This window comes from Mastigoproctus giganteus, chromosome 4, assembly GCF_048544385.1.
Source record: "Mastigoproctus giganteus isolate SK-2022 chromosome 4, ASM4854438v1, whole genome shotgun sequence".
Taxonomy (NCBI): Eukaryota; Metazoa; Arthropoda; class Arachnida; order Uropygi; family Thelyphonidae; genus Mastigoproctus; species Mastigoproctus giganteus.
Window position 1 is genome coordinate 221,768,918 of NC_143578.1, and position 13,564 is coordinate 221,782,481.

Sequence of the window (13,564 nt, forward strand, 5' to 3'; positions counted from 1 at the left end):
ATATTCATTTAGTTTGTTATCAACCTGAGCAGGATCATCAACAGTTCAACCATCAATATCAAGTGGACCAATCTGATTCATCCCCTGCCTTCTAGAGTTTGCATAAGTAAAGAACTCTTTGCTGTTTTTCTTTGTATCCTTTGACAAAGATTTCTCGTAATCTGCCTTTGCCTGCCTAACCTCCTTTTTGACTAGGTTATAGACCAGCTTATATCTATCATAGGCTTCTGTGTCACCTGTTAATTTCTATGTATCCCATGCATTTTTCTTCTTTGCCAAGCCTCATCTGACATCCATTTAGGTCCAATTCTTGAACAAAATTTCTTGGTTGGTATGAAAAGCTTAGTGGCTTCCAAAATTAAATCTTGGAATGCTTCCTATTTTGAATTTGTTGTTGGTAACATCATCAGTTGGTCTCACCGTATAGAATTTAAATACTGTCTGAGACCAACACAGTCACCTTTACGAAAGCAAAAACCCTTCCCTTTTCCCCTGATGGTAGTTACCTCTTTGAGTAAATCCCACTTCAGCACACTGTGATTACTTCTGCCTAGTAGTTCCTTTATCTGCAGATTCTTAATGCATGAAGAATCACAACTGTTAATCACATGAAAGGTATTACTCCCTCTAGTTTCCTCCCAAAAATGCTGTTGTAGAAAACAATCATCCAATTGTTTGTTGTTTGGTTTTTAGGAACATTAGCAACTAAGGCCATATTGCTCTGGGAATATGCGTTGGTCATTCCCTGACCTTTCCGCATCCTCCGAATTTGGTGGTCATGGGCTAGAACCTCGGTCTAATCAAGAAGCGTGTGCTACGCACTGCTGCTCCTGCCCACCTGGCTATGCAGGCGCCAATCATCCAATAAATCCAGAAAAGCATTGCTAGTGTGTGAGTGAGCAACACACAAATTAGTCAGAGAAGATATCTGGGAAATAAAAATCTTCCATTATAAGACACTCTGATTTCCTATCCACTCTATTTCTATGTACAGTTGTTTATTATACTCATCGGAGTTATAGGCCTATAACACACTCCTACTCTCAATTTTTTTTTCCCAGTGCTTATGTCACACCAAACTGACTACACTATTCTGAAAGAGGACTCTGAGGTCGGGTAAATTCATGTCTAGGAATAAATAAACTCATACGCCGACCATTAAAAAATTTTTTTACTGTAAATGAAGTTTATACAAATAATATCAAAAAACAAATTATTTATAATAAATTGATGGTTGTATATTACAGAATGCTAAAACCTAAAATAAATTCAAATCATTTACTATAAAATATGCTAAAATATAAAAGTTAAAAGTGTTAAAAAACCTGATGCTTTTGAGAGCGTCAGCTCCCTTGTTCAACAGTAATAAGATTTCTTGCAGCATCTCTTTATATAGCAGGCTCACAGTACGTCCACACGTGGTATTTCTCCACGTGGTTCTATCGGCACATGGGCAGAACCGGAAGTGGAAATGGTTCGGGTACGTGGCAAACAAAATTGTTAATCCAACCTGAACGATTGGTCTCCGATTCTGCCAAGACATGATAGGAGGGGGCGCCTCCGTAGCCAGGTGGGAAGGAGCAGCAGTTCATAGCACACACTTCTTGATTAGACCGGGGTTCGAGCCCCGTCACCACCAAATACGGAGGATGCGGAAAGGTCAGGGAATGACCACCGCATATCCTTGACCAATATGGCCTTAGTTGCTAATGCTCCTGAAAGCCAAATAACAAAACAATGATAGTAGGGAGTACGATGAGAGCCTTGTCAATCAATTCAGTCCTGGAGATTGCTCATGGGGTAGAATTTTTCTCAGTGTGGTCTATGATTGTTAACAGGGATGGATACGCTTAAATAGAAAGGGTGCAGGGAATATTTGCTGTGCTATTGAGGCAGTGTTAAGTGGGTCAAAAACTTCTAGCTTGGGGGATTCACAGACTAATAGATTAACGATAGCCACAGGCAGAGGTGAAATTGATTCTTACACAGCTTCTATTGGAATGAGCAGCAGCCTGTAAAGGAAGATACTGGGCATTTCAAGAGCTGCTGGGAGTCATCATGGAACAAGTAAACACATGGGTTGTGTAAGAGTAAGAATAGCATTAGTATTAGCATTAGCATTAGTAGAGGCATTTGATGCAAGAAAGCAGGCTTATGCAGCATCAGCCAAAAAAAAACCCACTTCCACTTCACCCCTCTGTTTGTTCAAAATACCTGTCCAGCTGAGCCTTAAACTTATTTAGGCTATCAACCTCCACCACAAGGGATGGAAGTCTGTTCCACCAACCAACCACCCGCTGGCTAAAGGCAAATTTCCGCCACCAGCCAACCAGCCAACATCCATTTACTGTCCAACTTCAAACCCACAGAACCAACTTTTCATCTTCCTCATTTATTCATTCAACTGCCGTTTTCTGGAACAACCTTCCTTCATACGTATTTCCTGAAAATTACAGTCTACAGAAGTTCAAGTCCAATGTCAACAAATATCTTCTTTTGTCTTTTCAAACTCCAACCCAAGAACGGTAGGTTCTAATACCTCTAATATTAGAACTATAGGTTCTAATACCTCTCGTGTTTGGGGTTCACATAAAAAAAAAAAAAAAAAATGTAGGCAACTTATTCCAGTAATTTATAACTTGCTGGCTAAAATAAAACTTCCTGCAGTCCAATCTAAACATTTCACCCCGTAACTTGAATTTATGTCTCCTAGTTCTAGCATCATTTATAATCTTGAAAATTTCATCTTCATTCCTTTTATTGATGCCTCTCAGAGCCTTCAACACCTCAATCAAATTGCCTTAGCACATTTAAGGTGTCTAGTTTCCAAACTCTGCAACCCACATATTCAAAGCCTTTCTTTATAAGGACGCCCTTTTGCCGGTCTCTCCAGGCGAGTTACCCGTCTTTGCACCCTTTCGAGAAGCTCGATGTTGTTCTTTATGTGTGGTCTATGTACTTGAACACAGTATTCCAAGTGTGGTCTAACAAAAGCTTTACATAATGGGATTATCACATCCCCATCTCTACCTGCAAAAGTTCAATAGATCATCGATAGGACACCAAGGACCTTCCTTGCAACCTGTTGCAATCAGAGAATTTCATGCCTGACTGTATTGTAACACCCAAGTCCCTTTCCTCCAGTACTGGGTTTAGTTGAACTCCACCATGTGAATAAGTTATTTTGGGATTACTGTTTCCCAGGTGTAATACCTTACACTTTGTTGGATTAAAGCATAGCTGCCATTTTTCTGACCATTCCTGAAGTCTATCTAAGCCTCTCTCTGAAGAAGCTCAGCTTGACAGTGATCATTAACTAATCTACCAATTTTAACATCATCGGCAAATTTAGACATTACGCCCTCTATCCCTTCATCGATGTCATTTATGAAAATTAAAAACAACAGTGGTCCTAATACTGATCCTTGGGGAACCCCATTTCTTACATCAACCCAATCTGAGGAATAGCTATTTATAACAACCCTCAGCCTCCTGTCCCGAAGCCATCCTGCTATCCATCTAAAGATTTTCCCAATGATTCCAACCTGTTCCAGCTTATAAAGCAACTGCTCTTGTGGGACTGAGTCAAAAGCTTTGCTGAAATCTAAATAAACAATGTCGAAATTATTCCCTAAATCCAGCTCGTGAGTGACCCTTTCAAAATAGCGAACCAGATTTGTTAAACATGATTTTCCCTTTACAAAACTGTGCTGAGTATCCTTGAGAATTTCAGTTCAATCCAAGTGATTCTGAATTCCAACCTTGATCATTGCCTCCATGATTTTCCTACCAATGAAGTTAGACTGACAGGTCGATAATTTCCCACTTTCTCTTAGAGCCACCCTTATGTATGGGAGATACATTGGCACTTTTCCAATCCAAGGGAATCTCCCCAGAGTGTCTAGTGATGCTCGCATAATTAGCCTCAATGGTTCAATGCACTCACTTGCCGCCTCCCTTAAGATGATAGGGTATATTCCATCAACTCCAGGAGCCTTACTAACCTGTAGGCTCGAAAGTTTTTTCATTAAATAATCTTGCGGAATTTCAATATCATTAATTACATATTTTTCAACTTCGCTCCCACAATTTCCCATTGCCACTAAAGGTTTTTCATTTATAAATATCGACACAAAATAACTGTTGAGTTCATCTGCAACGGGAGCTGGTGTATTTAATAATATCGTCTTTCCCTTACGTAAAGGTCCGATCTGGTTTGTCCTGCTCTTCTTGGCATTTATATATGTGAAGAATTCCTTATTCCCCCCTCTTTGCTCTGTTTGCTAGTGATTTCTCATAAACTGCCTTTGCCTGTCGAATCTTTTCTGTGGCTCTTTTACAGATCATCTTGTAGCTGTTATAGGCTTCAGTACTTTTTATTGCTCTGTAACCTTTCCATGCCACCTTTTTCTGCTCAACTAATGTGGCAACTTCACCATTCATCCAATTTGGAACCCTCCTCGTGGAGTATTTTTTTAATGGTAAATACGCATTCAAGCCATCTGTGATTAATGTTTTAAAAGCATACCACAGTTCAAATGTATTCATTCTCTGCGAGATATCTACCCAGTTAATAGAGGCCATGTAGTATCTTAAGGCATCGTAATTTCCTTCTCTGAAATTAAAACCCATTCCTTTGCCTTTAACTGCTGCTATCTCTCTCATCGTCATCCACCGTAGAACTCTGTGATCACTTCCTGCTACTGGTTCCTCTACTGTCAGCCCTGTTATGTCATCTGATTCATGGGTGATGATGAGGTCTAGGATATTATTTTCTCTACTACTTTCCCTGAAATGTTGATACAAATAACAGTCATCTAGTTGATTTAAAAATTTTGTTCCCCAAGTTGTCAAGTTTCCTTCCCATTTAATCCAATCAATTAGAGGCAAATTGAAGTCACCAATAAAAATACATTGACGCTTACTTGCCCATTCCATTTGCATGTAGAGGCTTTCGTCATAATCTTCACAATCACCTGGTCTGTAGATTACTCCTACTAGCATTATTCCTTTGTTTCCAACTATCTCACACCATACAGATTCTATACTAGCATGTGAAATGTCTGAATCCGGGAAAACTATCGTCGCACTCAGGCTGCTTCTGATAAGAAGCATTACCCCACAACTCCCTTCTATCTAACCTATCCTTCCTAAATACATTATACAAGCAAGCCAATACATTATACTGAAATTCATCATCCCCAATTTCCAGGTGGCACCACGTCTCCATAAGCCCTATTATGTCCGCGTTACTTGTTTTAACCAGCAGTTCGAATTCGCTCATTTTATTGACGACACTTCTAACATTACTATATAAACAATTAAGACTTACTGTTCTTGTATATTTAACAACCCTAACTCAACCCTTGAAGTTTTTTAGGCTCTCTTCCCTGGCATTAGCTACTAGCTCACTTGAAACGTTTCTGCCCCTAGAACATCTAGATAATATGTCCAGTTGGGGTAACAGATAAGAACACTTGAGGTATGTGCAAGAGTTACTTTGACCAATATTATCAGATAAACACGTGTCAGTATTACCCACATCCCCCTAACTAGCAGTTTCCCCCTGAATCTTTAAGGTATCCTCAATAATACTGGCAAAAACTTTTGCACCACCTTTGTTTAAGTGTATCCCGTCTCTACAAAACAAATTCCTTCTACCTACAAGTGTGGGCCATGCTGATAAAAATTTCCCCCCTAAAACCTTGCAGAGTCCTTCAAGTCTTGAGTTAATCCACAAGGCTTTTAACATATAATCCCTCCTATCGTGTCTGGGCAGAATTGCAGACACATAGACAATGTGGCCTAGCTTGTGGCATTTCCTCAGCATGGTCCTGTATTTTTCCAACAAATCGTCAGATCATTTATGTTTAATGTCATTAGTCCCCACATGAATAATAATATTCTCTTTGCCCCCCTTAAAATCTGACAATCTGTTGGTGACATCATTAATAGTTGCTCCTGGCAGACATACCCTGGTTCTACTCCACCTATCCTTATTACAAAAAATATTCCCCATTTCCCTGACAATGGAGTCTCCTAATAAAACAATGTCCTTTTTAACCAGAGTAGTTTGCACTTGGTTTTTCTGTTTTGAGGCTCGAATCAGGTGTGCATCACTTGGTAGACTGCTGGAGTCTTGAGTCCCTGACGAGCTCCCAGATGCACTATTTTCGAGGACAAGCACCCGTTTTTTTCAGAGACTCAAATTGTTCCATAAGTGCACCAAATTGTAATTTAAGATTGGTGCACCCCTTACATCGATTACAAAGAAAAGAATCCCCAGGTGAGCTATGATTAGTCACCAGGTCTACCTTGGAAAACATTCCAAAGATTCCGCAACGGATTAAATCATGACTCACCCAAAAATCGCCATCGGCTATTTCCCTGTGAGTCACGATACCCTGTGATGTGTTTAAGGCAGATCTCATAACTACCATTATAAAATTAGCTAAATACAAAGGGTACTAGGAAAGTTTTGCAATACAGCTTTGTTTATTTAATTTTTTCAAAGTAATTTCCTCTACATTCAATACACCTCTCCATCCTCCGAAACCAATCTTTAAACCAGTTCTGCCAAGTTTCACTAGGGAGTAAAGCACACTCGTTGTCTCAAGCCCGTAGAAGGTCCTCATCACTGGAAAACCGCCTCCCTTTTAGCTTCATTTTCACATGCGGGAACAGTGCAAAGTCGCAGGGAGCAAGGTCTGGATTGTAGGGAGGGTGCTCGAGAAGTTTCAGTCCTGTCGTGGTCAAATATTCGGTGCAGGCTTTGGCGCGGTCAGCTGGAGCATTTTCGTGATGGAGGTACCAGGTGTCCATTCTTGACTTTGGCCGCAGGTTCTTCATAGATCCAATGACTTTAGGCAGGCATTGTTCAGTATACCACTTAGCTGTGACTGTCTTCTGCGTGTCCAAAACGACACGTTCCACAATTCCACTCGATTTGAAAAATACAGCTATCATTCTTCTTTACAGATCGGGATTTTCTGACAATTACGGATGCGTCGTCATCATCAAAGACCCAAACTTTGTTTTGAGCCTTGGTCGGCAGATCGTAATAGTACAGCCAAGTCTCGTCACCTGTCACGATGTTGTTCACATACAGAGATTGTCCCTTATCAAACTTTTTTAACATCTCCCGGCACCAAGTCACACGTCGTGTCATCTGCTCTTCAGTCAGTTGATGCGGCACCCACAGAGAACAAAGTTTCTTCACGTGCAAATGATCTTGCAGAATCGAACGAATTGCTGGTGCATTTAGGCCCAAAGTATCCTCTATCTGTTGGTAGGTCACTCGCCTGTTTTCGTCAAGCATTTTCCTCACAGCAGTAACGTTTTCCTCCGTAACTGACGTTCGTGGCCTTCCCGGCCTCTCAGAATCCTCCAGAGTGAAATTTCCCCTTTGGAATTCTCTATACCACCTGAATATCGTTGTACGATGTGGACAATCATTATCTAGTGCAAGAGTCATTTCTTCTAAGCACTGGTCTATGGTTAAACCACGCACGAAATTATACCGCGAAACTGTCCTTATCTCATTTCGTGACCACGATGCCATCGCAAGCACTTTACACTCTCACTACTAATGAATAACTAAGCCGATCGACTTGGCGCGCCGGCTACTATGCACGTATGAACATGTCTCAACATGCAGCAGCAAGCAGCTTCCTGTAATTCATTGTTGCGTCATATTGCAAAACTTTCCTAGTACCCTTTGTATGAATGAAAATTAACTTTAAAAAATTATATCTATAATATTATTAAAATCAAACTGTTAGAGGAAAACCTATAACAAAATAATCCAACAATATATAAATAAATAAAATATTTAAAAGCACTAATCAACAGTAATCCAATCCACTTAACTGAGGAGCCCTCACAAAGCGCATCCGCTCACCTCGATGCAAGTATATCGATGCATACTCTTCCTGCAGCGACTACCGCGCCGTCTACCAACTTACGGTGATGTTTCCGGTTATGGGTTCCTATGCAATTCACATTCCTTTAGATGTTACCTACGTCCCCTAAATGTTTGTACCAATATTTTTGAGACAACCTGTATACCCCAATCAGATCACCTCACAGGTGCCTATTCTCCAGGTGCTGCAATTTGCAGAACTTAAGCCTTTCTTGGCACCCCTTTGTTCCTCTCACTAATCTTGTTGCCCCTCTTTGCTTGTTTGTTTGTTTGTTATTTGGAGGATTAGCAACTAAGGCCATATTGCTCCGGGGATATGCGGTGGTCATTCCCTGACCTTTCCGCATCCTCCGTATTTGGTGGTCACGGGCTCGAACCCCAGTCTAACCAAGAAGCGTGTGCTACGCACTGCTGCTCCTGCCCACCTGGCTACGGAGGCGCCTGCCCTTCTTTGTACTCATTCTAGCAACTCTACATCCAGACTTTCCAGATATTGGCTGGAACTTGTGGGTTGGTTACTTGCACACCAGCAAGACTTTTGTGGATTTATAGGATGACTGTTTTCTACAGCAACATGTTCAAGAGGCAACTGGAGGCAGTAATACTCTTGACCTGATTATCAGCAGTGATTCTTCATTCATTAAGAATCTGCAGATAAAGGAACCACTTAGTGGTAGTGATCACAGTATACTGATCTGGGATTTACTTAAAGATGTAACTACCATCAGGGGTAAGGGTTTTTGCTTTTGTAAAGGTGATTACAGTGGTCTCAGAATTTTTAAATTCTATACAGTGGGATCAAATGACGATGTTACCAAGAGTGAATTCTAAATGGGCAGCATTCAAGGAAGTAATTTTGGAAGCTACTAGGTTTTTTGTTCAAACTAAGAAATACTGCACTAGGTTTAGGCCCAAATGGATGTGAGATGAACTAATGAGACTCATGGCAGAGAAGAAAATTGCATGGGATGCACATATTTTGTCAGGCGACACAGCAGCCTATTGTAGATATAGGTTAGTCTGGAATTGAGTTGCAAAGGAGGTTAGGTAAGTGAAGGCAGAGCATGAAAAATCTTCGGCAAAGGATGCAAAGAAAAACAGCAAAAACTTCTTTACTTATATAAACTCTAAAAGGAAATGGATGAATCAGATTGGTCCATTTGATACAATGACTGTAGATGATCATTCTGAGATAGCTGCCGAACTAAATGAGTATTTTGCCTCTACATTCATACAAGAGGAGTTATTCAAGGAGGAGAGAATGTTTATCAAACTCTAACAGGGAGCTAAGTGATTTTGTAATAACTAAGAGCAAAGTGGACGAGAAATATGTTGAATTAAATGTAAGGAAGGCATCTATCCAATTATATTAAATGAGGCAGCAAAGGAAGTAAGTAAACGCTTAGCCAAAATTACGAACGTTTCCTTGGACTCAGGGTAAGTCTCCATGGATTGGAAATGTGACCTCAATTCACAAAGGGGGATTAAAGGGTGGCATGGGTAATTACAGACATGTTAGACTAACTTCTATTCCAGGGAAAACAATGGAGTCACTGGTTAAGAAAGTGATGCAGGATCATCTAGACATGACTGCAGTTATAGCTCGACACAGCATGGGTTTGTTAAGGGTAAGTCTTCTTTGACAAATCTGATTGGATACTGTGATGTGGTCACAAAGGAAATGGATGCAAAGAATAATTTTGATATCATATACTTGGATTTTAGGAAATCTTTTGATACTGTGGCACATGTAAGACTACTGTACAAATTGAAACAGTATGGCATTAAGGGCAAGTTTTTTTTTTTTTTTCCCTGGCTGATGCTATATAAGCTTTCTTTCTTGCATCATATGCCCTACTAATGCTAATGCTAATCTCTACATATAAGAGAACCTAAGGAATAACAAAAGATTGTTCAATCATATTTTGTTTGGGAACAGCATTGTTTAAAAATTAGAAGACTCACTCGAAAAAAAGAGTTAATATAATATTACTGATGGATGGATTGTGCAGTGTAAGAGAAAACAAATGACAAATATATACTAAATATCTTACATATAACCAACTTATTTAAATAAAACAAATACTTGCTTGATATGACCAACCCCACTGGTTGTTAACTGTCCGTGCAAAAATGGTGAAAAAGAAACAGTCCACACATCTTGTGAAAATGCCTTATTTCTTAAAACGATACTTTCATTTTCCCAGTTCCACACAGTAAGAAAATAATCTGGATATCCTCCAACTGATGCTAAAAGATTTCCTTTTGGACTAAAAAAAATTAACAATATATTAATATTAAGAAATTATGTAGCTTTATATTTCCATAATCTAATATGTAGGCTATAACATAATGATAGACTTTTTGATTTCTTAAATCAATAAGAATACCTCTTTATGAAAAAAACTTGTGCAAAAATAAACTATTCTTACTTTAATTTATTAGTAGGAAAACCCAACCTGCTGCACTGTCATATGAACCATGGCTAGCCATAAGTACATTCCCAAATATGCCGTAACTGTTTGTATATATGTTTTAGAATCATGACACAAAATTACAACTTCAACAAATGAATAATTGACAGGCCAGTCATGTCAAAGTGGCCATTGAGCAGATATCAGAAATGATATCTGCTCAATGCTGAATGAAAACCCCGACCTGTAACCGTGTTGGCAGTTTGGTTTCCTAGTAATAATAAAACACAACCACTTTCACCGACAAAAAACTTGTAAATTGTGAATAAATTTATAAATTTTTTTACTCTATGCTAAAGTTGACAAAGCAGATATTTGGACAAATTCGGAAGAAAGAAGAAAATATAAAAGTACCAAAAACAATAATGTATTTCACCAAAAAATAAAATATAACAAACATTACTTAGCATAGATTAAGTAAGGTCCAAGCAAACTGTCCATGCTAAACAGTAACAATAGGAGTTGCAGGAATTTTATAATTCGCACCTTACCTTCATCAACATTACTGGAAATTCCTCCAAATTCAACAAATGAAATGTGTACTGAATTTATATCGTGTATTATAATATGCAACATATTTATATCTATTTTTATTATGGAATACATAATAAGAATATAATTATCATCTGTGGTGATTTTATCTTGTCTGAGTCTAGTACGTTTAGTGAATATGTTAAATATTTGAAACTGCCAATGTTAGGCCCATTATTTTTCCCTGATCAGAAGGAACAACATACTTGGTTAGATGCTGTCAATAACCAAACTAAACTAAATTTCAAGCACTGTACTTAAAGGTATTGCTAATTCTTATTTTTAATTAATGTTACGCTTTTTTTTCATAAAATATTTTAAAAAATTTTACTTTATTGAGAGATGTTGAGAATGTGTGTGGTATGTGTTAGAATTTAGTAATATAGTTATAAATTTACTGTTCTTTTTAAAAAATTCATATGCACGACAGTACCTTAAATGTTATCTGGTGGTAAGCCGGGTTAGGTCAACTTGTACAGTAAAATACAGTTCTGTAGTTATAAAATATACTTTTTTTAAAGTTAAGTTAAAATTTGAAGTGTAAAACAATGTATATATCTATAAGGCCTAATCTGTTTCTGTAGTTTTGTTTATACAGCAACTTTTTTTAAATATAAAAGCAGAAAAATTTCACTTATACTTATTGAATTTTCAACAACTCAAGGTGCGTACATATCTCTCTCCAACTTTTGAGTTATTGAAAGTCTATCAAACATATACTCTTTCTTCTCAAGAAAGAATAAGTCACGCATCATATTTTGTAAACAAATCAATTGCTATTAACCCAGCAGGAGCAGTGAACCTTTTTAAGAGTGTGTGCGCCAAAACTGCTGATAGGCATATGAAAAAGTTTTGTAATACTGCTAATCTCAGTTTCTTTTACTTAGCTGCTAGGTAAAGAGTTTTGGATAGCAGTGTATGCTGTGTGCCAAGAAAATCTTCTTGCCACTGGTGAACCTATGGCACATGTCCCATTGGCTCGCCTGCCTTGCTCTGCTGGATTAATAGGGGTGCATAAATTTATTTTTAATCTATGCTTGGAAAAATAACCCCATTTATAATGTTAGAAATCATAAAGAAATAAATCAAAATTGTTCACTTTTTGCTTTTTTGAATAAAACTGCGTGAAAAAAAGACATTTATATAAAAATATATATTTTCAATTTTTTTATAACCCTCCATCCCATATATAAATTAAATGTGTTTTTTAATGCTCACATTTGGGTATTATATTCACTGCCACTGAGTGAAACTAAGAGGGAAAAAAAAGAAAAACTGAAAACCCTGCATCTTGTAATGAATTCATTTCTGCCAGATGCAAAAATAACATACAGAGTAAGTGAGTTGGGAGATCTGCAATCAAAAACAAAGCCAGTATACTCAATGACTGAACATGGCAGATGCCACTAATTTAATTCTTGTTTTGTGACACTTAATAATTATATACAAAAATATGTTTAATAAAGCTCAAAAAGCATTTTCTTTTATCCTTTTTGGCAAAACTTCTTGTAACAAAACAATTAATGATACGGATCAAATATAAAACCAATTATGAAGGAAAACTATAATTCTCATCAACATCACATTAATAGATATTTTAGTTTATAAATTTAAGTCATTCTGGTGGGCATTTTCTAACAATGTGCCTGATTGATAGTTACATACTGTTATTGTTTTATGATAACTCACTTCCTCAGAAAAAAAAAAAAATCACGATACATATTTACATATCAATTACACAAATAAATATCTGTTCCATAACTAAGGTAGAATGCTGAATAACATCTGTTTAAAAAGAAAACTATAATATTAAAAATCTGTTTTAGTTTAGAGTTTAGTATAGAGCAGACATAACTGCATTGCATTTTAAGACTATTTCCATACTTAACATATCTTAAAGCAATCATATCTTATATATCTTAAAACAAGAGGAATAGTTCTAACAAAGCAAAAGAGCAGATGAACAAAGACCACAGACATTATTTCTATTGTTTGTCATAAAATGAATTATGAAAATTACTGTCATTATGAAAAGCAAAATATCATATTTTAAAATTATGTCCATTCCATCATCTATATATTCTAAAAGTATTTCCTTTTTTTTTTTTTTTCATTCAGTTTTATTACATAATATTATCATATCTTAATATCATTAATTATCTTAATGATATTAAGAGTAGGAGACTGGCGGAATTACTTAGCAAGTACAGGTCACTGTTGAAAAAAAGCCGTGAATTAGGGTTGAATTTGAAAGTGTCTGCAATTCTGCCCAGACACGATAGGAAGGAGTATATGATGAGAGCCTTGTCGATCAATTCGGCCCTGGAGGGATTGTGCAAGGCTCAAGAGGTAGAATTTTTTTCAGCCTGGACTGTACTTGTTAACAGGAGAGATTGCTTCTACAGGGATGGGATACACTTAAATAGAAAGGGTGCAAGAATTTTTGCTGATGCTGTCGAGGCAGTGTTAGGTGGGTCGGGAAACTGCTAGTTGGGGGAGATACAAGGACTAATAGATTAACAGTAGCCCCTGGCAGAGATGGAAGTGATTCTTGCACTGCTTCTATTGAAATGAGCAGAAGCCTGAAAAACAAAATGCAGGATATTTCAGAGACTGCTGGGAGTCATTGCGGTACAAG

The 13,564-nt window shown here is 37.6% G+C and overlaps 1 protein-coding gene across 1 annotated transcript in view; it reads right to left on the reverse strand.

Moving 5' to 3' along the window:
- LOC150087426 (cilia- and flagella-associated protein 44) overlaps window positions 1-13,564 on the reverse strand; it is a 577,933-nt gene that overhangs the window by 481,686 nt on the left and 82,683 nt on the right. The window contains exon 4 of the mRNA XM_090372063.1: window positions 10,012-10,191. Within this exon, the coding sequence (XP_090228189.1) occupies window positions 10,012-10,191 (180 nt within the window). The remainder of the gene's footprint in view (window positions 1-10,011; window positions 10,192-13,564) is intronic.